At 38.3% G+C, this 24,029-nt stretch overlaps 1 protein-coding gene across 5 annotated transcripts in view; it reads left to right on the forward strand.

Moving 5' to 3' along the window:
• Window positions 1-3: 3 nt before the first annotated feature.
• Window positions 4-24,029, forward strand: part of SMC6 (structural maintenance of chromosomes 6) — a 64,891-nt gene continuing 40,865 nt past the window's right edge. Inside the window, exons 1-8 of one of the 5 annotated variants that reach the window (XM_081068526.1) lie at window positions 4-222; window positions 693-924; window positions 6,433-6,575; window positions 11,143-11,260; window positions 13,342-13,447; window positions 19,242-19,378; window positions 19,991-20,052; window positions 23,474-23,554. In XM_081068526.1, the coding sequence (XP_080924652.1) occupies window positions 6,438-6,575; window positions 11,143-11,260; window positions 13,342-13,447; window positions 19,242-19,378; window positions 19,991-20,052; window positions 23,474-23,554 (642 nt within the window). In that variant the 5' untranslated portion in view covers window positions 4-222; window positions 693-924; window positions 6,433-6,437. Of the gene's footprint in view, window positions 223-287; window positions 556-692; window positions 925-3,736; window positions 4,758-6,432; window positions 6,576-11,142; window positions 11,261-13,341; window positions 13,448-19,241; window positions 19,379-19,990; window positions 20,053-23,473; window positions 23,555-24,029 lie in introns of those variants that run through there. The other 4 variants (XM_081068527.1, XM_081068529.1, XM_081068525.1 and 1 more) reach the window with 4 other exon arrangements.

Genomic DNA, 24,029 nt, shown 5'->3' on the forward strand with positions numbered 1-24,029 from the left:
GCGGAGTCCGGCGGGCGGGGGGGCGGGGCGCAGGCGCGGAGCGTCCCGCAGTGGGCGCCGGGGCGGCCGGGCTCCTGCGTTCTCCCGCCGCCAGCGTTCGGGTCTCGGTGGGCCAACGGCGTCAGGCCGAGGCCGAGACGCCCCCAGGGGGGCTTACCCGTCCTGTTGTACCGCGACAGTCCCGCCGATCGGGTTCTTTGGGGAGTCTTCGACTTGTTGGAGGTAGGGTGAGGGCGCGCGCCTTCGCTCTCCCTTGCTCCCGATCCGGCCCCCTGTCCCTGCCCCCGGAGCTGGCAGCCCCCGGTCCATCTGGTGGCTGCCGGGTCACCGCAGCTGCCGCGGGGTCCAGGGTGGGCCCCGTGGCCCCGGCGGGCCGGGACCTGCGCGCTCTGCTCCGCGGGCGGCACGGGTCGCCTCTGCCGCGGGAAACTCGCGTGTGTGCGCTGGGCCCTCCTTCGGCGGCCCCTGCGGCGAGGTCGCGGATCCCGCGTCGGGCTTGGGACCGGCCGCCCGGCCCCAAATGGCCCTTCGGCTTTGAGAAGCAGCTGGAAGAGGGTGAGGGCAGGGGTTGAGACTGCGCTCGGGAGTCGGGTCTTAACGCGAATCTGATGATACCTCCCAAGCAGCACCTTACGTGTGTCTAAGGGACATAGGCAGACATCACCTAAATTGGATTTGTGGTTAAATCCCAGTTTCGTGAAAAAGCAAAACGGTGCTCTCTAGAAGAATTAAATGGTGATGTTTGGAGCTTTCGTGATGGCCTTTCTTTCCCCGCTTGTGGAAGTTAACTGGAGAACGATCCCCGTTGGGAATTGCGGAATCCAGGACTCCAGGGTCGCGAAGGCGCTGTAGGACCAATGGTGCTTGATGCAATTTTGTGACGATTCCTAGAGACGGCAGTTACTTGGTGTTCACACCCTGAAGGCAAGTTTTGTGAGCGCTTGCAACCCTGAGTATATTTCACGCGTTGGAGATTAAAAGCGAGTGTTTTAAAGACAAGCTCTTCCGGAATGTATAGTCAAAAGAAAAACAGTCAATTTCTGGCTTTTAGATGGCTGCTGGGCAGTCTTTTAAAATATCCAGTGGCATATGCAGTGGCCTGAGGATGATTCCACGGGGGTGCGGGTGGGGACGGACCATATTAGAGCTTGCATTATACTTAGATTTACTTCATCGCATTCTATTGCTGTATGAAATATACAGGTAATTTCATGGTAGAATGTGCATTCAAAATTTCTGGAGTGGGTCTAAGTACAAAAAAGTTTGGAGATCACCAGACTGTAGCTTGAAAACATGTTTTTGTAGAAGACAGAACCAGTGTCGTGTGACCCTGGGCAAGTCCATACCACCTCTTTCAGTTTCAGTTCTTTTTCTGTAATTGGAGAAAATAGTATAGTCCATAACTCACAGGATTCTTAAATATGTTAAGTAGGGGAGTAGAGTGAGAGATCGTTTTAGTTATACCTCCATCTGTAATTAGTAGCATTAATTGAGTCTGGCAAAAAGTAAGTACAAACGACTTATGAAAGTTGTTATAGTGAAAAATAGATTTTATTCCCCAAAGGTTTATTTTATCGAGTGCCTGGACGTAAAATTTTATATAGAATCTGCCTGAATCTTGACTATCATTTTTAGACCTGGGTTAGGAAAATCAATCAAAGCTGCCCTTGGCTTACTTTCAGGAGTTAATAAGTAACACAATTTTACCATAATAAGTATGCATTATATTTAAGGCTATTTAAATGTTACAGTTCTATATACACACATATTCAGATATCCAGATGACTGAGGGTCACGTGTAGTCACTTACATTAATGTTAGCATTTTAGGTTCACTAATGAGACACATCTTTTCTCACTGGACGTCCTTTGCCTGGCGAGCAAATTCAGACTAATTTCTGTAGCTTTCTCAGCTCTACTCCCCAGTTCACCTCTACTGCAGAGTACATTTTGCTACCTACTGGCGCCTCCATCTCAGTATCGTAGGAGCACTTCATGCTCAGTGGTTTCAAACAAAATAAAGATATTATTTATCTTCCCTCCTTGCCAAACCCGCTTTGTCTACTTACAACGGCATTTAGCATTAAGTGTGAAGATTGTTTCTGAAAATTAAGCACTAAGTATGTTGCTTAATTCTGATATTTCATTGTAAAGAAACAAATATTAAAAACTATGAAGAGCTTTGCGGGTGTATTGAAAATCCCAGAGGTATTTTTCCCTCCCTTTTTGTGTATTACAGAATATTTAAAAAGTATTTTTGAGTGGAAGGGCATCTGGAAGCAATTTTACTGTTTTGCCCATATCTAACTCTCAAGACATTTATGTGTTTATAAAAATCCATTATCATGAAATTACAAAGTGATCCCTATTTTAAAAGGTAGGGTCCTTCAGTGTCTTTTAGGTGTGTGTTACCATGGCAACCTCGTAGCAAACTGCACATCCCACGCTAAGCACAGCAAATAAAAACCATCATTGCCATGTAGTGCACTATCTTCTGTGTAGTAGAGAATCTTACATTCATTGTAAGAAGCTCATCACACTTATCTTTGTGTACTCCCCAAATTTACTTGAAAAACTGCCATTTTGTATTAATGGTAAAATATTAAAATCAGTCAGCTGATATCTGAGTGCCCACTAACTGCAAGATCATGTATTAGGCATTAATAAAAACAGTGTCTAAAAGGCATTTAAGATTGTGAAAACCAAAAAGTAATGTTTCTTTTTTGCTCTTCTGTAATAAATTTCTACTCAGTAATTGAAAAGGGAATAGAGAATAGATGAGAGAGAAGAAAGTGTTGGGGGAAAGTGGCCTGGTGGTATTCTAGGGAATTTAAATTAGCAACAAGCTGAAACTAATATACATTGATTCTTAGTATTAAATAATTTGAGAAGTATATTTGATTTTCAAGTTTTGAGTTGTATAGAGATTCAAAATAAACAATAAATTATTTGTGAGAAAAATGTTGAATGTTATGTACTTGTGACTCTAATGCTAATATTGTCTCTAAAGGCATTTGTTTAGGTGAAATGTCCTTTGGATCTTAACTAGTATACCTTTTAAATGATATTTAATTTATCAGAATAAAGTAGGTTCTTCATTGCCTTCAGGATAGGATCAAGTCCACGTGTTTTAATGTTGACAACAATTCTTCTCAAATTTCAATATGCTTATGAATCATCTGAGATCTTGTTAGAATGAAGATTCTGATTCACTTTGTTTAGGGTGGGTCCTGAGATTCTAGTACATGCCTGACATAGGAGATGTAAGTGCTACTTGCTGGTCCTTGGACTACACTTGGAATGTCAAGTCTGCTGGTCATTCTCTGCCGCTCTAACTTGCTTGCTTGCTAGCTATGCCTCGTAATTTATGGCACTGTGTCCTAGACTTGCTTATAGAATCCCCTACTACAGCAGCAGTTTGCAAAGTATGGCCCAGGCATCTGGGAGACTCTTTCGCAGGGTCTACAAGGTCAAAATTGTTTCATAATGATAGTAAGATGCTATTTGTCTTTTTCACTTTGATTCACTTACACTGGAGTTTTCCAGGCTTTATATGAGATGAGGTGATGTCATTGCTCTGATGACTGATACAATGTGTACTTGTGTGTTTTTTGTTTTAAAAGTTTATCAGTTGTATTTTGTTATATGGTAAATATTGATAAATATAAACAAAAGCTCTTTGAGTTCCTTAGTACCTTTTAAGACACCACCTTTGAGACCTGCTGCCCTGTGGTATTGGGCCGTGGACACAGAGACTCCATCTAGAACTTAACCAGAGCTCTTTCCTTGGTGGCAGGGACTGCTGAGCCAGAGTGGGAGTTTCAGCTGCCCACATGGTCCCGGTAGACACTGTAGTGGTGTGGCCTCCTTACCTCTCTGGGCCGTGGTAAAAGGCCTCCTTTGACACCATCAAGGGGGAATGGGAGTAAGTAGCACTTTATTACTGCCTGGTGGGGTGGATGTCTAATTTCTCTAGGTGGTCTCCACTGCAGCCATTATCGTGGTTCCCTACTTGGCCTCTGTAGCCTTCTCCCATACAAGCCCAGTGGGATGTTGAGATGCCTCCGTCTCAGGCTTCACCAGGGTGGAAGTCCAGGTTACCAACATGGCCTTTGCTGGCATGGAGGAGCGGAGGAGGAGTTCACTATTTTTTCAGTGATACTTGGCTGGAGTAGAGCAGTTAGTGCCTGAAAGTTTTCTGTCTTGTTAGGCTGACCTTTTCCTGGACCTTTGGTTAGAGAGAACAAAGCTTTCATCAGCCCCACACATACCCCTACTTCTCCTTCACCTGTTGGTGTTTCCCCAGTTGCTATCTTCAAGTCTGGGGTATTCGAAGCAAAAACTCAGGGGAAACATCACGGTGTCATTCCTTGGGTACTGAGGTCCCTAGCCAATTTACCTCCTCTTTCAGAGTTTTCTTGTGTTTGTTTTATATATAATTTCTAAGGTTTTTAGTTTTACTAAACAAGAGGAGGAATAGGGAAAGATTCACCTAGTCTTATCTTCCTGGAAGTGGAAGTCTCTAATTGCTTTTTTTTTTTTTTTTAACTCGCACTGTGAAAGAACTCTAGCCCCACTACATACCCCTTGTATTTAGTTGTATAAAAATTTATGAATAAACATTAAAATAGTCCCACTAAAGAAAAACTAGATTTGATAAAGCAAAGAACTGGTATTTGGAGAAAATGTTGAAAATTTCATTAAACAGTATTTGCATGACCGGAGTCCTGACTACAGTTGACGATTTTACAAAACAAGGTAATTTTGTGTAATAAGTTTGGGGCTTTAAATTGTTAATATTTTGGAAAATAAAATTATGGAAAAAATGATTCAGGAAGATACAGTGAACCCATAAAAACCAGTATACAAAATAGAAATTAAAATGATTTTATAAACCAGCTTTCCAACAGTATCCCCTGTCTAATAGCTTTAAGCCTATTTCTCACTTTTCAAAAAACCTTCAAGTGTGATGCCATAGAAGTGATTTCAGAGCATTAAAAAGATGGGGAAACTACTCATTTCACTTAATGGATTGTCAAAGATTGTTCCCCAAAACAGTTGCTCCAAAATATATATAGAGGTTTGATATTTCTGAAATTGGTTCTGACAGGATACGTTTAGAAAGCAGTGGTTAAAAAAAAAAAAAAAAAAAAGAATCGCTGAATGAATACCTCTCTGTCACCCTCCCTTTCTCTCGCATTCCTCCTTGGTTTCAGCCCAGTTCTGTTTCTGCCCAGCTACTTCCTGCTCTCTGTAACCCCACTCAATAGCCTCTCACGCTCCCAGCACACACATACGCTGAAGACTGGCTTTCTACCCTGTGTTGCATGTCATATCCTCTAGGGAGGCCTGACTAGAATCTTTCAGTTGAAATTCATGAGAAAGAAAATCTCATTTATTCTTCTGCTGCCTGGGTACCTGCTACAAACAGGGTTGAGATCGGGTATTACTTAGGGACTTCACTGAGTTGAAACTAGAACTATTCTCATATTCTTTTCTTGTATGTTAGAAAGTTATGATTACCTATGTCATGGATTTTTCTGTATTTATTCAGGAAACAGTTATTAGGTACCTATCTGTTGCGGTCTTAAATGTATTTTAAAGAGAAAAATGAAAGAGGCAGTCAGTAGTCATAACCTTTAATTTCAATCACAGACTATCAGCTTTGACTTGAGGTGCAGTATTCATAAGTTTAGAAAATCTTGTATTATTTTAAATATATTAATTTTTTAGGTATAAATTTTATACTCTTGGTAAAAAATAGGCAATGAGTATGAACTTTCTTTAGGGAACAGTTAAGGGAGACTACTGGTGCTAGGCCACACTGCTTCAAAATATGCTTCTTTGGGAAACTAATTTAAAATTGAAAGTTTTATCTGATTCAGTATTACTTTATAACTCATAAAAGTTGGATAATTGCTCTGGGATAATTTTAGAAGGCATTTTGCCATCTCTATTCATAGATCTAGGAAACTAGAAACCACGGTTACACAAAACGTTTTTTTACCTTTTGTGAGGTTAGGAGTCAAAATGTTTGGGTAGGCCCATATCTATAAAGTTATGGCCATGAGTAATTGAAGTAAAATCAACTACTGTAACACATGCAGATAATTTAAAACACACACAAATTTACCATCTTCTGTAGGTTAGAAGTCTGGCATGCCTTCCTGGGCTAATATCAAAGTGGCAGCAGGGCTGTGTGTTCCTTTCTGGACACTCTAGGGTAGAAAGTTTCCTGGCCTTAAGTTCGTGGATCCCTTCCTCCATGCAAATGATATTTTCACTTTTTTTTTTTTTTTAATAAAAATGAATGAACAGTCATAAAACCTAAGTTTTGTCTGGTTTATTTTAATTTTAATGTATATGGAACAATCATATGGATGCTGTACTTGATTTACTTCATTGTTACTGTAATATTTTAATATTTGTTCAGACCTGATGGCCAAAAGAAAGGAAGATAATTTCTTCTCTCCTGAAAATGCCAAAAGACCAAGACACGAAGATCTGGAGGATTTTGATAAAGATGATGATGAAGATGAATGTACACCTTCTTTCATTAATGGTACTTCTACTTTGGTAAGTATAAAATTACAAAATTATGGTTTTTGATTAGCATGTTTCTCATGTCTGTATGGTATACATGTCATACTCTTGATAATTCAGTATCAGGAAAAGCAGTATGATTTTTAAAAAGCTGAAGTAAAATAACCTTATTTTGAAGGTTTTGTTAATTAGAAAAAATTAGTATGGAAAACAGAGATACAAAGAACGGGTTCTTTGGAAAAATCAATAAAATTGACAAATGGCAAACCTCTAATGAAACTGAAAAGGGGGGAAAAAGAGAGAAGGCACCAATTTCCGATATCAGGAATGACACAGTAGCTATGACCACAGACCCTGAAAACATCAAAAGGATAATAGGGGAATATTGTTTACAACTCTACACACATAAATTTCACAACTTAGATAGAGTGGACCAGTTCCTTTAAAAGCGCGACTACCACAATTTACCCAGTATGAAATAGATAATATGAATCATTTTACAAGTATTAATGACATTTAATTCACTGTTTAAAAACTCCTATTAAGAAAACCTTCATGCCCAGTTGTTTTGACTGCAGATTGCATCAAACATTTTAAGAAAAATGAATGTGAATTCTACTTAGTTTCCAGAAAATAGAAGGAGAGGGAACACTTTCCAATTCATTATCTTGATACCAAAACCGGGCAAAGAGGGTAGTAAAAAAGCAAACTACAGACCAATATACCTCATGGATACAGACAGAGATTATTAGCAAATAGAATTTGGTAATATATAAAAAGAATTATACACCATGATGAAGTAGGGTTTATTCTAGGCATGCAACCCAGGTTTAGTATTTGAAAATCAGTCAGTGTAATTCACCATTTTACCAGGCTAAAGAAGAAAAATCACACGATCATATCACTTGATGCAGAAAAAGCAGTTGACAAAATTCAACATTCATTCATGATTAAAATTCTCAGAAAGTAGGAATAGAGGGGAACTTCCTCAGTGTGATAAGGAGCGTTGACAAAAAACCCTACAGCTTATGTCATACATAATGAACTGTCTTTTTTCCTATGATCAGGAGCAATGCAAGGATGTCTGTTCTCATCACTTTTATTTAACATAGTACTGGACAATCTAGCCAGTGTAATAAAGCAAGAAAAAGAAACAAAAGGTATACACGTTGGAAAGAAAAAAATAAAGCTGCCCCTATTTGTAGATGACCTGATTGTCTGCCTAGAAAATCTCAAGGAATTCAAGCAAACAAACAAACAAACAAACAAAACCAACCTCTTAGAACAAATAAGTGCATTCATCAAGGTTGCAGGATACAAGATAAACATTCTTTTTTTAAAAAAGTCATTTGTCACTAGCATTGAGCTTCAAAATATAATACCATTTATAGTCGCTCAAAAAATGAAATACCGGGCTGGCCAGGTGGCTCAGATGGTTGGAGCTTAGTTCTCCTAACACCTAAGGCTGCCGGTTCAATTCCCACATGGGCCAGTGGGCTCTCGACCACAAGGTTGCCTTTCGATTCCTGCAAGGGATGGTGGGCTCCGCCCCCTGCAACTAAAGATTGAACACCGCACCTTGAGATGAGCTGCCGCTGAGCTCCGGGATGGCGCAGTGTGTTGGAGTGGTCTCTCAACCACAAGGTTGCCTGTTCGACTCCCGCAACAGATGGTGGGCTGCGCCCCCTGCAATTAACAGCAGCAACTGGACCTGGAGCTGAACTGCGCCCTCCACAACTACGATTGAAAGGACAACAACTTGACTTGGAAAAAATCCTGGAATTACACACTCTTCCCCAATAAAGTCCTGTTCCCCTTCCCCAATAAAATCTTTTAAAAAAAAAATGAAATACTTAGGTCTGAATCTAACAATATATGTACAGGACTTATATCCTATGCTGAAAACTACAATGCTGATGAATTGAATCAAAGAAGATCTAAATAAATGGAGAGAACGTACGACGTTCATGGACTGGAAGGCTCAACATAGAAAAGATGTCAGTTCTTCCTCAAAAAGATTTGTAGGTTTAATGTAATTTCTATCAAAATCCCAGCAAGATTTTTTGTAGATATACACAATTTTTTTTCTAAAATGTATCTGAAAAAGCAAAGGAACTAGTATAGATATAACAGTTTTGAAACAGAAGAGTAAGGAATAAAATGGGAGGAATCAGTCTACCCAATTTCGAGACTTATGCTATACCTACAGTAAGCAAGACCATGTGACAAACACATGGATCAATGGAACAGAACAGAGAATCCAAAAATAAACCCCCACAAATCATGATGAACTCATTTTTGACATTACAAAGGCAATTCAGTAGAGGAGAGATAACCTTTTTAGCTAATGTACTGGGGTAATTAGACATCTGTAGGCAAAAAAGTAACTTCAACCTAAGTCTCACGCCTTATACGGAAATTAACTCGCAATTGGGTAATAGGTTTAACTGTAAAACGTAAGACTATAAAACTTTTAGAAACAAACATAGTACAAATCTTTGGGATCTAGGGCTGGGTAAAGAATTCTTAGATTTGACACCTATTGTACAACCATAAGATGAAAAAAATGATAAATTAGACCTCATCAAAATTAAAAATGTTCCTTCTGCAAAAGATCCTGTTAAGAGGAAAAGTCAAGCTTAAAACAGAGGAGAAAATATTTACAGACCACAAATCCGACAAAGTACTAGTGTCTTGAATATATAAAGAACTCTCAAAATTCAACAGATAAAAGCAAATAATCCAATTTGAGAATGAGCAGAAGACATAGACATTTCACTGAAAAGCAAGATATAAATGGCAAGCACCTGACATATTCAACATTATTTGTCATCAGGAAAATGAGATAATAATATGAGATAATAATACCACAATGAGACACACAGATTGGCCAAAATTAAAAAGAACAAAAACGAAACCCCTGACACACCAGGTACCAACAAGGATGCAGAGAAACTGGATCATTCATATATTGCTGGTGAGAATATAAAATGACACAGCCACTCCGGGAGACAGTCTGGCAGTTCCTTTAAAAAATTTATCATGTAGCTACCTACCATACAACCCAGTATTTGTACCAGAGAAATGAAGATTGATCTTCACACAACAATCTATACAGGAATAATTTATACAGCTTTGTAATAGCCAAATACTGAAACAATACATATGTCATTTGTTGAGCGAATGGTTGAATAGACTAGTATATCCATACCGCGAAATACTACTTATCAATAAAAAGCTGTGAACTGCTAATAAGAGGCAGCAATACAATTATGCTGAGTGAAAAAAACCCAATCTCAAAGGGTTACATTCTATGTATTCCATTTATATAACATTCTTGAAATGACAGTGTTACAGAAATGGAGAACAGATTAGTGGCCAGGGGTTAAGGAGGGGATGGGTTGGGTGGGATGTGGATGTGGCTGCAAAGGGGCAACACAAGGCATCCTGTGGTCATGGCAACATTCTGTATCCTGACTGTATCAGCATTGGTATCCTGGATGTGACGCGGTGCTCTAGTTATCAAGAAGCTACCATGGACAGAAACTGGGGGAAGGGGTCAGGATGTCTGTGTTTCTTCTTACAACTGCTTCTGAATCTACCATTAGATCAAAACAAAAAACTATTTTTACAAATCTTTCACCATCATTTCTGGTCACCATGATTTCTGGTATGCTACCCATACAAGGATATAAATGCTTACTGCTTTTTAATAAGTGGTATCCAGAAGAAGAGAGCCCAGGGAGTTTTTAAAGAAATTCTTTGCAAAGCTAGAGACCTTAAGTGTTCTTCAAAAACATTGGAAAGTTTGGTAAAATATGGGTGATTTATTTTGTTATTTCTAATTAACGAGGTATGCCACTGTGCCAAACTCTTGATTAAAAAATCATTTGTAAATCTTCTCTAATTTCTAACATATTTGCAATACGGGAGTTATTTCTGTTTTACAGATTTAGAAACCATATATACTTTATGCATTGCCAAAGTCACACAGTTATAAGAAGTGACAGACACAGAAAGTCACATGAAAAGCAGGCTTTACCATTTAAGAACGTGTTCTCTTTAAAGTCTCTATATCAGGTTCAGTGTTCAAACCATCCCATCTTTTAGGGGTGTTCTAAACATGGTTCTGTATTTTACAGGAAGTTTCCATATACCAGTGGTTCTCAACCAAGGGGATTTTGCCCTCGAGGGGACATTTAGCCATGTCTGGTTATATTTTTGGTTGTCGCAACTGGGCGGTGGTTACTGCTACTGGCATCAAGTGGGTAGAGGCTCGGGGTGCTATCAAACCCCCCACAGTGCACAGGACCACCCCCTCCAACAGAAAGTGATCTGACTCAAAATGCTGGTATTTACATTAAGAAACCTGAGATACACTTATTAGATCCTTTCAGGACTTTAGAATGTGTAGTTACTCATATAATGTTCCCACTTCATTTCATCTTACTCATTGATTGAAGTTAATGTTGTTCACTTTCTGTGGCTGTTTTCATTGAAAACAACTGCTGGTCTTTTCTCCTGCCAGCAATCGCTTGTATCATTAGAATGAGTGAATTAGACAGATTGATTATTTTCTCCCATTGTTTTTATTTAATAGACTGCCGCAGAAGTTGGAATAATTGAGAGCATTCAGCTAAGAAACTTCATGTGTCATTCAATGCTTGGACCTTTTAAATTTGGTTCTAATGTCAATTTTGTGGTTGGCAACAATGGAAGTAAGTACTTTTACCTTCTTCTTTAACTTTGAGCAGTACTTTGAGATTAGAATGCATTAACTTTTTTAAATAGGTGATTATTTGTGCTGATAAATCTAAGCTTTATATCTACCTTGTGATCTTGAGTATTTTCAGTATTCACCACATGTCTACAATTTGAGAAAATAATGAGTTAACTCTAGGTTCATTGTTTATGCAATAGGGATAGACGTTTCTTGCTTTTGTTTTGAATCCATTTACCTTGGAATTCATACCATAGAAGAGTGGACGAGCTATCCTTGTTGCATCTGAGGCAGCCCTGTGTTTTCCCATCTAGTAAATGTTGTAACAAAGCATAAATAAAAGTGCCATGGGAATCCAAACATGAAAGAAGCTAATTCTAACTCTTGTGGCCATTGAAAGCATTAAGAGGAAGTATGATGTTTATGTTGGGACTTGACTGAAAATGATAGATTGTTTAGGTCTAATTGAGAAAGAAACTGAGATGTTCTAGGTAAAGAGTGGTCATTGGCCAAGGTTTGGAGGGCAAGAAGTAGATGTGTGTGGACAATGGTTACCAACCTCATAGGGCTTGTTCATACCATACCTGGTAGGAAGAGGCAGAAGTGACGCTGGAGCGTCAGGTTGTAGATAGATGATACTGTTGAAGATACTGTACATGATACTGTTGAAGAACTAGAATAAAGATTTTGGAGTTTGATTCAGAAGTCACTAGGGAACCAATTAAAGTTTTTGAGAAAAGTAAAATCATGATCAAGATTTGTGAAACAAACTGGCCACGTTGTAGACACTAAATTAGAAGGTGGAAGACACAGGCGTTAGACCAGTTCGGTAGCTTTTGTGATAGAACAGGCATGAGGTTTCCAGATGGACTGAGCCAGTACACAGGGAGAGGAGGCTTGCCAGAGTCTACAACTGGTAACAGGGCTGGCACATGGAACTAGGTGTGTGTAGTTCCACAGTCTGCTGAGGTGCTATTTGTTTTCCCTACTCTATAGCCAGTCAAGAGAAAAGTTACTTTCAGAAGGAGAGAATAGACAAAGGTATCAGTGCTACAGGAAGGTCGCACGGGACAAGAAGTGAAGAAAGACCAGCGGGTTTTGCAGTTAGGTCTTTTCTTATTTTTGCCTTTTGAAACAGTGATTTTATTAATAAAACTTAGAAAGAAGTAATGTAAGTAGTGGAGGCAGTGAATTTAGAAGTGAAGGGAAAGGAGAGAGTTAGAATGGGACTTGAAAGGCATTCCAGGAGCTAAATTGGGTTAAGCAGTGGTGTCTTTTGGTTAATTTGGAATATATTAAGGAAGATGATGGGCTGATAAAAGTTGATTGAATTGATTGCTCATTCATAAAAGGTATGAATACATGGTAATTTTGTAGATGTTGGAATTTTTGTGGTATTTTGTGTCTGTTAGGGTAAAAAGAAATACACTTTTCAGAGAGCTAACAAATGAATAATATTCAAATTAGGAGTGATAGTTGTCCAAGTATTACATAAAATACCTATCTGTATGACTGATAATTTTTCATATTTAAGTTCATTCATTCAACAAATATGTGAATACGCCTATTATGGGTAGATATTGGAAATACAGCATTGAATAAAGTAGACAACCCTTGAATTCAAGCGTTGTTAAAAATAGTTCCTGACTTCTAAGAATTCATGGATAAAGTAAATTGCAATCAAATGACAATGTAATAACAATTAGATGAATTAAGTATATATGTATAGTTAGATAGGTCATTTAATAGGTTGATGAGCCAAGCTACAGTGGGATTTTTTTAGTTTGGAAAGGTAACCATTTTTCCATTTCCTTATTAGTGGCATAAATTTAATTCCTAAAATGTACTAATTTTTTCTAATAGCAGTAGCTAAATATTTCATGATATATACAACTTTTTTTAATTTTAAGTTTGCTGTTTTGGCACTGGAAGAAAATTATAATTGAAGTATAATATTTTCTGGGTTAGGCTAATTCACATTTTCATTCAGAAATCTTTTTACCTCAAATTGTAGGAATTGGCCTTTCCTTTTCTCTCTCTCTTTAATGAATGTGATTTCTTCAACACCTGTTTCTTTAGGTGGGAAGAGTGCAGTACTTACAGCTCTCATAGTTGGTCTTGGTGGAAAAGCAATTGCTACTAATAGAGGATCTTCTTTAAAAGGTTTTGTGAAAGATGGACAGAAGTAAGTGTTTGCTTTCTACATGTATTTTTTAGTTCTTTAGTAAGAAGCAGCTACCTTTGAGTCCCAGTTCATATAGACGTTATAAGAAATGAATTGGCTTCTCAGAACTGGAGCCGAGCTATCTTTTCATTCCTTTCTTTTGACCCCCATTGCCAGCATGAGTCACTGTTGCCTGTTATTCTCATCAGACAGAAAGCTTGTGTAAATTACTGCCATGTGCCTGCCTACCGACAATCTTATTTCTGTTACCTTTCTGGAAGACCGAGCAGCGGTAAATACATGTACTTGGGTTACCCATTGGACTTTCCTTCCTCTTGAGCCAAACCCAGCTTTAGCAGGTACATGTTGGTACGACACAGCCAAAGCCAAGATGGCCCTGCACAAAATCCCTGCCTCTTGCTCTTTAAGAATTCCAGAAAAGTATTATCTCTGTTTTTATATCCTTTACCCAGGTGGTTCACCAGTGAGTTTCACTTGAGGACCACAATCACAAGTCAGTTTGTGGTCCATCTTGTCCCTTGGTAAATGGTCATATAACTACCCTCTTTGGCTTTATGTTTATGTTTCTTTTTGTTATAGTTTGCCGTCACATAACTACACGATAATTGTCCAGTTTACATCGTCATCGACTTGTGGCCTTTTGCTCATTAGGAGCTCTCTTCAGGATGATGTCCGTGTTCTTTTTAATATTAATACTACCTCAGACAGCTCTGCAGGGACCCTTGTTTCTCCTGACAGCTAGACAGCCCAGACTTTGTCATAGCTGCCAGAGTGAGGCTGCTTCCCCTGCTCATTCCTCTCTCACAGGCCTCCTGCCCAGAACATGGGGGACTTTGATAATTAACAGTGATGTCTATTTTCTCATATAACAGACTTTCCTTTGCCCCATGTTATATCCATTTAGTTTATCCCATTTTAGTACCAAAAAAAAAAAAAAATAGAACAAGGGATGTGAATCAGGATTGTGGGTATTTTTATGTATCTCTCAGAAACCTGTCAACTGATAATTGTTGGTGTCAGTTCAACAATCACAGGAATCCCCAGTTTGGGGTATGACAAAGGAAACTTAGTTCAGAGCAAACAGCTCAATAGTGTTACAGCTCAGTTACAAAATGGCATGGCTGTGAGGCAGCCCTGCAGCCAGGCCCCTCTCTGGCTAGACCGCTCAGCTCTTCTTTGCTATACTCTGCTCCACCTGTTCCAGTCCGGTCACATCCACTCCACTCTGCCCTGCTCTACTCTAGCAAGACTCCTTTGGTGGTGTTTCATTTCCAGCTGGGGAAATGCAATCTTCCTCAGCTGTTAATGGAAAGGGAAAGTGTGCTTTCCAAGCCAAAGGGGAACTGACTTACATAGACATAAGTCCCCGCCCCTAGTCCCAGATTCATCCATCCTTATGCACATAACTCCAAATCTTTGCAGTCTGATTGGTGCAAAAGGCACTGCCCTGATTGGTCAGAATGGAGCCACTCTGATTGGTTGGTGAAGATGCTGATGAGGATATAGCTGCACAACTCCTATTGGATGGGGAGAGCCTCAGTCCTATTGGTTGCAATAGTATTCCAAAGTCTCCTTTATAAGGGCTGGCTTGGATGGCAGGAACACTGTACCAGCAGGCAGTTCAGTGTGGGGGGCAGGCAGCTTAGTGCAGGCTTCTCTCTGAAGTACAGTTTGCATGAGAGGCCTCTGGGTAGAAATGGCTGTTAGGCTCTGCTGTTTGATTTTTTTTTTAATTTGAGCATATTTAGCCACCAGGCACCCTTCTTAGCAGGTATCTTCTTTCTCAGGGTCCTTAAATCTTAGGAATCTTAACCCTAAGTCAGGGTTCCAAGTTGCCTCAGCATAAGCAGGGAAAAGATGCGCAGAAAGTCACTTCCCATGACTTGTGGCCTTGAAAAAGAACTGTTTGGTAACAATTCTCCAGCATATTTCCTGTCTCTACTTATCTTACTTAAAAGGGCCGCAGCCCAGCAAGGTCTTCTCCCCCACAATCCCCAAACAAAATTATGTCTGAAGTGAAAAATTCATTATTTTAACACTTAATTGTCCCAACTCAGTTTCTATTTATTGTACTTAACTCTGCATTTCTTAGTTGTCCAATCACCTAGTCTACCTAGCCAGATAACACGTTGATCTTTCAAATAGAAGCTTCAGGAAAAAATTATTTTTTCTGTATCATTAAATGTTTTATGTCTCAATTAAATTATATTTTTTCTCATTTGGGAAGCACCTGGACCAAAGCAGAAACTTCTTTCTGAGACTTAACCTTAGACTATTGCAGGGAGGGAGGGAGAAGAGGGGAGGGGAGGGGGAAGAGGAAAGAAGGAAGCTTACACAAATCAGGAACTTTTGAGGACACTGCCTGTAGATAGGAACGTCAGTATATTTTAATCAAGTTAATAGTAGTTAAACATGAGCTCTAACATGAGTTCAGTCTCCTTTTTACTGACCTTGTCTGAAAAAGTAGCTATAAACAGCTTTTCCAGACCCATTACTATTCCTGTTGCCATCCCCTTCCTTATTTAAGACATTTGGTATGTATAAAATTCCCCTTGTAGTCTTTGATTCTGTCACCATGTTTTTACAGAATCAACTCACTGAGCTTTTCAGTTTTATGCATAGTCTATTCTTCATCTAAAATCTAGGTGGCTCTCCCACTTTGCCTGAAGAATGGCCGTCAGTCTAACACAGATGTGAGGGAGTCCTGAGGACTCTGCTTCCCCCCAGGCCAAACATTACACTCTCCCTTTGTGACTTGGGTGTTGGGCTGCCCGTAGAGATGCTGCTCCTGCACGGTCAGGAGAAGCCCAAGAACTGTGCCCTGAGACCCCTTCCATGGGGCGTGGCCCCTGATCATTCTTCAGCCCTTTCTCAGTGATAGAGAGACAGTGAATCCATTCTTCTTCTACATTTCCTCTCGCAGTGACCCAAGGTCTTACGCCCCTGGCTTTTCAGGTTTTTCCTGAACACATTCAGTTCACTGTCCCCTCCTTGGCCTTCCTGATGATATTAGCCCCGGTGGCGTGAGGGTCTTGGCACCAGACCTGTTTTGCCATCAGCTGTAGCATTGGGAGGGGGTTATGCAGGGACGAAAACTCATACTCCTGCTGGACATTCCTGATTTAGTTAATCGAGGTTACAGAACTCACTACGGCTCCGCAGAGAAGGAGCGAGTGGGTCTCATTTTTACTGTGTTTTCCTTGTTCCTCGATCCCATCCCCATCGGTATGTGCTGCTGCCAGTTACTTTTATGCACATAGGTTCTTCCAGAGTTGAGAAAGAAGCCACATTCTTACTGTGCCACTACTTGTTTGCACTGTCATTCTTAGAGAACTCTCAGTGATAATCTGTCACGTAAGCATCTCCCGTATTTGCAGACAGTGGGTTCTATGGCCCTTGTCCCAGATGCAACACCAGTCTCATTAGTACATGGGCAAGTTAGCGCCCCGCTCAGTTGTCCCTCTCTCCTTATGAGCACTGACTATTAGGCTATTTTCTCAAGCCATAATTTTTTTAATAACTTTCTTATTTTTAATAAATTCGTATAACAACAGGATTCGGTGACTTCAAAGTTCTCACAACACTAAAGGTAACTTTAAAATGAGAGCAGTAGCTGGGAAGGAAAATAATAAAGTAGAGATTTGCTAATCAATTGAGATGTTTGATAATTCACTTTATTTTAACCTGTTTTCCTGAGGTACATTCATTTAATACTAGATAATCAGACTAGTTAATGAAATCAATATTTTTTGCTCCATACCGTAGGCCAGCTGCCCTTTCCCATCCTGTTTCAGGTAATGGTTTCAGCTTTGGCTGTTGATTAGAATCAACTTGGGGGCCTTTTAAAAATCCTGTTAGTTACAACTTTGCAGGAGAATATCTGTCTTCATTAGATATTTATGACTAAAACACACACACACACACACACACACACACACACACACACACTCCCTCCCTCCCTCCCTCCTTCCCACTCAGGGTAGCTTTAGAAAAGATTTACTGTAAAAATGCTGGGGTATATATCTTAGAAGCTTCCAGGAGGAAGTATAATCGGGTTTCATGAGTGACTGGAAATGAGAGACCTGAGAACCAAGTATCTTTTGTCTCTGGGTCTTTCTTTTTTGGGTCTCTGGTTTCCTCTCTGTGTCTTTGTCTCTAGGCCTCTTGTCTCCCTCTCTCTTCCTTCATGTCCATGCTGCAACTCTTCCTTTATACCACCTCCCCCATCCTCTTAGGTCGTTGGCTGTACTTCTGAGTTGTGCTCTCCTCTCTTTCCCTATGACAAATGGGTGGGGCTTTGAGTGTGTCTCTCTCATTGTCTCTGAAGTATGTGTGCTCTCGTCGTTCAGCCAAGTTTTTGTTAACTCTTTATATTTGCAGGCATTTATGTCTGACTGTCTTAGTTTGGGGGCTGTGTGGGTAAGGCAGTCCTCCTGTGTTCTAGCTGTCTCTGATTCACTGCCAGTGTCTGTGGGTATATGTCTCTGTCAGTCTGTCTGTGTGGTTTCCCAAGAGCTTAACCTGTTCTGTGCTCCTGCTTCTCTCTAGTCTCTGCAGACTTCATACTTGCTTATCAGAGTGTAGTGCCCCAAATTGGTTTCTCTCATCCCAGAGGCCTCATAACTTTGTAGCTCCAAGGAATAAACATCTTTCCACTTGCACGTGTCTAAATTTGAGTTTGTTTTTAAAACTTTTCATTTTGAAATCACTATAGATTTACCGAAGGGTTGTACAGTTTTCCTGTACACCCTTTACCTAATTTTTCTCAATGCTGACATCGTCAATAACTATGGTACTTTTATCAAATCTATACAGTTAACATTGGTACAATATTGTTAACTAAACTACAGATTTTATTTGGATTTGACCAGTTTTTCTGAATTTGAATTTTTAAAGGAAAGAATCTGGCTCAGATAGTGTCAGATTTCTCGGTTTAGCTCAGCTTCTGGAGGAGAGGATGAGGACTGATGCTACGTCTGCTAAGCCCTCTGTCTGCCAGGGCACTTGTAAAGGAGAGGGTGGGGGAGCAAGAGCTTGAGCAGACCCAGTGTGTCTAGTGTAATATAAGTTTACAGTCAAGTTCATCATGAGAATTTTTAAAGTATGTATTTATTGATGTCCTTTATTAACTTTTTTAAACCAAATCTTACTTTAATGGAAGTTAGAATAGAAAAATATTTTTCCCCCTGTAATGTTAAAATACGCATGACTATAAATGTTTTAAACTTCAAAAATAATTCCTGTATCATACCAATAACTTTAAGAAATTTTGAGATTTAGTTTATATTTGTTGGTATCAGATACTTCCATTTTTTTGTTGCCAAGTAATTGAAAAATTAAAGTTGCTTTCCTTGATTCTAATCCTCTTAGAAAATGTTATTACTTCACTATAATTCTTTTTTCATCATTAAAATCCTTCTGTCAGTATGATGCTTTATTATATAATTTAGAGTAATCAGGCAGTATAATATTATGTATTGCTTACAGGAAATCATAACTTATTTACTTGATTTGAAACAAATACAAGTTCAATGTTTTTTGTGCAAATGTGGTAAACTATTGCTAAACTAGTCAATTACTTTTTATAAAGCTTCTCTTATTTTCAACTTTAATTTTTTGTTAGGCGTAATATCTTTAACATTATTCTGTTTTAGCCTGTAAGCCCTGAACTACTGGTGTAAAGCTACTTTTCAAATGAATTAGCCAAATTACTTGGAAGTTTTGAAAATTATGATAACCTGGTATTACAGTTGCAGGTCCCTTCATGTGACTTAGCTTAACCTTATTGCTTTAGCTCAGCAGATATCTCAATAACATTGAGGAACAGAGGTGACGATGCCTATAAAGCAAATGTGTACGGTGACTCTATAATTGTGCAACAACACATCAGCATGGATGGAAGTCGGTCCTATAAACTAAAAAGTGCAACAGGTTTGTTAAGAATATCTTTTCATTTCATATAAAATATTAGGGAATATCCAGTTAAAAAGAGTTAAGTGATTATGCTGGTATTCATTGAAAGGGCGCTTCTTATCACTTGAAACCTTTTTCTTGTAAGGCGATTGGTCAGTTGCATGTATGTATATACAGACAAATGTTCCACATATGTAGTTGTACCATAGGACATTGCTATAGCAAAACCATGGTTGGCAGATCTGGGGTTCATTTGAAATAGGCTATGCCATTTTGTTCTCATCTGCAGACCTCCTTTCACCTCTATCACACGTGGAAAGAGATGGTTTGCAAAAGGTGGGAAAGTATGTAAAGGAAGAGGGGTTGAGTGTTAAGAGACAGATGAGAAGGAACAGAAAATGTTTAGCTGCAAGAAGAGAAGCATGATCACTGCAGCCATGCTTCGTCCTCCTCTGTGTACTTGTGTCATGATTAGTGTATTACCCCAGTTCATTCAGATGTGTGTATATTCAATGGTACCTTTCTTCATGATAAGGAAAAGTAATTAATCTGTATGCTTATAAGTAATTGCTCATTTTTTCCATATGTGTCTTAGAAACAATCTGGTCATTTTATGTTTCTCATAACCAGGCACCGTGATTTCTACTAAGAAAGAAGAACTGATTGCAATTCTTGATCATTTCAACATACAGGTAATTGCTAAATTTGTGTTTCTAATTAATTAATGCACCTGGTTACTTTTTAGTGTGATTTCCTTTGTTGTGTAGAAAGAATTAAAATAGCCTCATATGAGTAGATTGAGCACAGGAAGAATATGTATCACCTTTATTAGTGAAGTTCTTTAAAATTTAGTAGAATTTTCAAAAGATAGTACCATTACTATAACATCTTTAATTTGATAGAACAGTCGAGAACCACCTAGTCTGTACCCTATGTGCTAAAATGAATGTTCATAAAGGCTGAAAGTCACTTTGCTTCTTGCTCTGAACTACTGGTGTAAAGCTACTTTTCAAATGATTAGAGATTCTGCTATTCTAGTCAGAATAGCATCATAGTTTCCAAAACTCAGTTGCTAAATTCTTGTAGAAAGGAAATTTATTCCAGAAAGATAAAGCATTTTTTAATGTATTTTGGAGATATTGGTCAAACCTGTAGGAGACAAGGCTTTTGAGTACTTTCTGCTAAGATATTTTGACTGAATAATTGGAAGTAGGTCACATATAGTCCTTTAACATTAGCCCTGGAATTGTCTTTGGCAGTCATCTAATCCAGACCCTTTATTTTGTAGGTGAGAAATTGGGAGCCCTAACAAGTAAATGTGCACTTGCAGTTGTCTAGGCATGGTTACTCGTAGCTCCTGGATTGGGATCCAGGCATACTCATTCTAATGCCCTATCCATTTCACCACCCTACCTCATTCCAAGGTTGAAAACACCAAGACTAGTCACCAAGGAAGAACAGTTACAAGTCTGGGTCTCTTTCCCAGTCTGCTTTTGAACAAAGCTGTCCAGAAAAACTTTCTGTGATGGTAGAAATAGTCTGTATTTTGCTGTCTGATTGGAGTAGGCTCTTGAACACCTGAAGTGTGTAACTGAGAAATCAAATTTTTTATTTTGTTTAATTTTCCTTAATTATTTAAACAGCCACATGTGGCTGGTAGTTTCCATATCAGACAACACAGGTTCAGAAAAATAATTATTAAAATCTGGAGCAAAGCAGATACAGCAAATAAATTTGAGACTAGAATACAAAGAATTTGTTAAGCAAAATCAGGAAAACCAAAAGTTAGAGTTCATAGACTCATAGTCTGTATTGGAAGAACCTTGAAGGGAGAGCATCGAGTATAATTTTCACACTCCATACTTACCTGGTGGGGAAATCACCTATGCCTGAGGCTTCTGGTTCCCTCTGTAGGCTGCTGTACTTATTTAGAGTTCTTATGATGTGAAAAGTTGAATGCATCTTGTTTTTCTAAGCTCCCTCTTCCTTGGGGAACATAAAACATGTTTCTTTTTTTGAAATACTTCAAGTTTATTTTAACTCCTGTAGTCCTCTTGTCTGATTGAGTTACCTAAAGGTTTAAGTTCATTGATCAAAATACAGAAGGTCTAGAGCTGTACTTATCAGTCAATACAGGAGCCACTGGCCACTTGAGCACTTGAAATTGGGTAGTCCAAATTAATATGTGCCGTAGTGTGAATTACACACCGGACTTTGAGACTTAATGCAAAGGAATAACTCAATTTTTATATTGATTAGATGTTAAAATGATAATATTTTGGATATAAAATTAAAAACATATTATTCAAACTAATTTTACCTCTTTTTATATTCTTCATGTAGCTACTAGAAATTTTAAAATTACATGTGTGGTTTGCATTGTCTTTCCATTGGACAGTGGTGGTCTAGGAGGGAAGGGAGTATTTGTCTTTAAGTTCCTGGTTATATTTGTCCCCTGTGGTTCCTCTTATCTTTTTCTGTGACTTTTACCTGCTAGTGCTTGCGCCAGGGTCTCAGTAGGTAAAGCTGCAAGAGTCAAATAATTCCTAGAGTAGTGTAGGAACTACTGTGTTTCCCCGAAAATAAGACCTAGCCGGTCAATCAGCTCTAATGCATCTTTTGAAGCAAAAATTAATATAAGACCAGGTATTATATTATTATGTTATATTATGTTATGTTATGTTGTTATATTATGTTATGTTATGTATGTAATGTTATGTTATGTTATGTTATGTTATGTTATGTTATGTTGTTATACCCATCTTATATAAGACCCGATCTTTTATTATAGTAAAATAAGATTGGGTCTTATATTAATTTTTGCTCCAGAGGATGCATTAGAGCTAATTAATTGTCCAGCAAGGTCTTATTTTCGGGGAAACACGGTAGAAACTCCAGTTCAGAAATAATGAAAAGGATGTGGAGAAAAGATACAAACTTTGGGGAAAGCCTTTAATCCCAAGTTGGTGGTAAGAAGTCTGCCATTAAAGCTAGTGTATTTAAGAAGTTGGATTCACGGTGAAATTAGGATGCAGGGCAGGCCTTGTAAAAAATATGTGGCAGTCAGAGTCTGATCTACCTTTATAATAAGAAAAATGTCATATGTAAAGGTTTCTTTATGGATTTTTTTATTATTTTAGAAAGGAAAACCCAAATTTTTACTTAAAAGGAAGATTTCAACTATCATATGCTAACAAAGTACAATCAGTATTTTACATATGGTAAAATGAAGGAGTTTTAAACTGTTTTCATTTATATTGGTCTTACATATTCTGTAACTTACACACAGGATTATTTTCTAATTTAAATTGCTTTGTATTAACCCCAAAAATACAGGATATAAAATCTGAACCTTTTTGAAACACATTGTCTTTTTTAAGAAAATTTTTCAATTATAGTTTGAACTGTTACTATACTTTACTGTTACTTTAACTGTACTTGAATAACTTGTAAGCCATAGGTGGTTTAATTCAAGTAATGGCTTATTTGAAATGGCTCTCCCCTCCAAAATACAGAAATGACTTCAGGATTTCCATTTGTTTTACAATGTCTTCATTAAGAAATAACAAACGGGAAATCTGAAAAACTGCTGTAAGAAAAATAAATAATACTTGTCATCATAATTCTGAGGAAAAAGTCTAACTGAATTGCAATTTTTATATTTGGAGAAACTAGCTTGCCCAAAGCTACGTAGGAGGGTAGAGACAGTCGGAACAAGAACTCAAGTCAGCCGTCTCCCAGTAGGGCTTTTCCCGCAGTGTCATCCGAGGGTTAACTAGCATAGGGGTGGTAGTCTATAAAACGGATGAAAGAAATGACAACTTTCTGAAATATTTCTTCAGAGAATTCTTGTGCTTGTACACAACCTCATTTAATGGCAGAATATTTAATTTTCAATATACTATTTATTTTAGTATCATGAAATACTGAAACACTTTCTCTGTGTTATAACATTTTTATTTGTGTATTTACCCTAATGCTCTAACCTATGGCCAGTACTTAGCTTTCCTGGCCGCACCATAGGTTAGATGTATTGTATATTTCAGTGCATTTATCTTTAAGTCAGTAGTAAAGTGAGGTATTCAAAAATAACCTTTGTTTTGTTTGTTTTAGGTGGATAATCCAGTTTCTGTTTTAACACAAGAGATGAGCAAGCAGTTTTTGCAGTCTAAAAATGAGGGAGACAAGTACAAAGTAAGGAGCTCCAAGTAAATATAAACTTAACAAAAGAACATATTTATAGATCAAGCATATATATTAGACGTAAGTCCTGTTCACATAATAAATATTGAGGCTTTTTTATTAAGCCACCTAATTAAAGTAATATTGTAAGACTAATTTAGGAATTTGTTAAGTAAGATGGTAAGTTAACATTATCAAAATGTTAATTTTTTGGTAAATCCTTGCTTCTACTTTCTGGCTTTTAATTCTGAGGGAGAATAGATTATTATTTTCTAAAATTAATCTTTAAGGAAATACAAAGGAGTAATTGGCCACACATACATAATAACTTTGAGGCCTTAAACCATGCACTAACATCAAGGATACAAACGTTTTCTCTGCTTTCATCTTTGCTTAAAGGATGGAAGAATTAGTGAAAATGAGCTTTTTAAACGGTATGACTCTCACACCAAAGTCTTCTTTCATGGGGTTTTAAGAGCTTTTGCAA

This window comes from Rhinolophus hipposideros (assembly GCF_964194185.1).
Source record: "Rhinolophus hipposideros genome assembly, chromosome: 12".
Taxonomy (NCBI): domain Eukaryota; kingdom Metazoa; phylum Chordata; class Mammalia; order Chiroptera; family Rhinolophidae; genus Rhinolophus; species Rhinolophus hipposideros.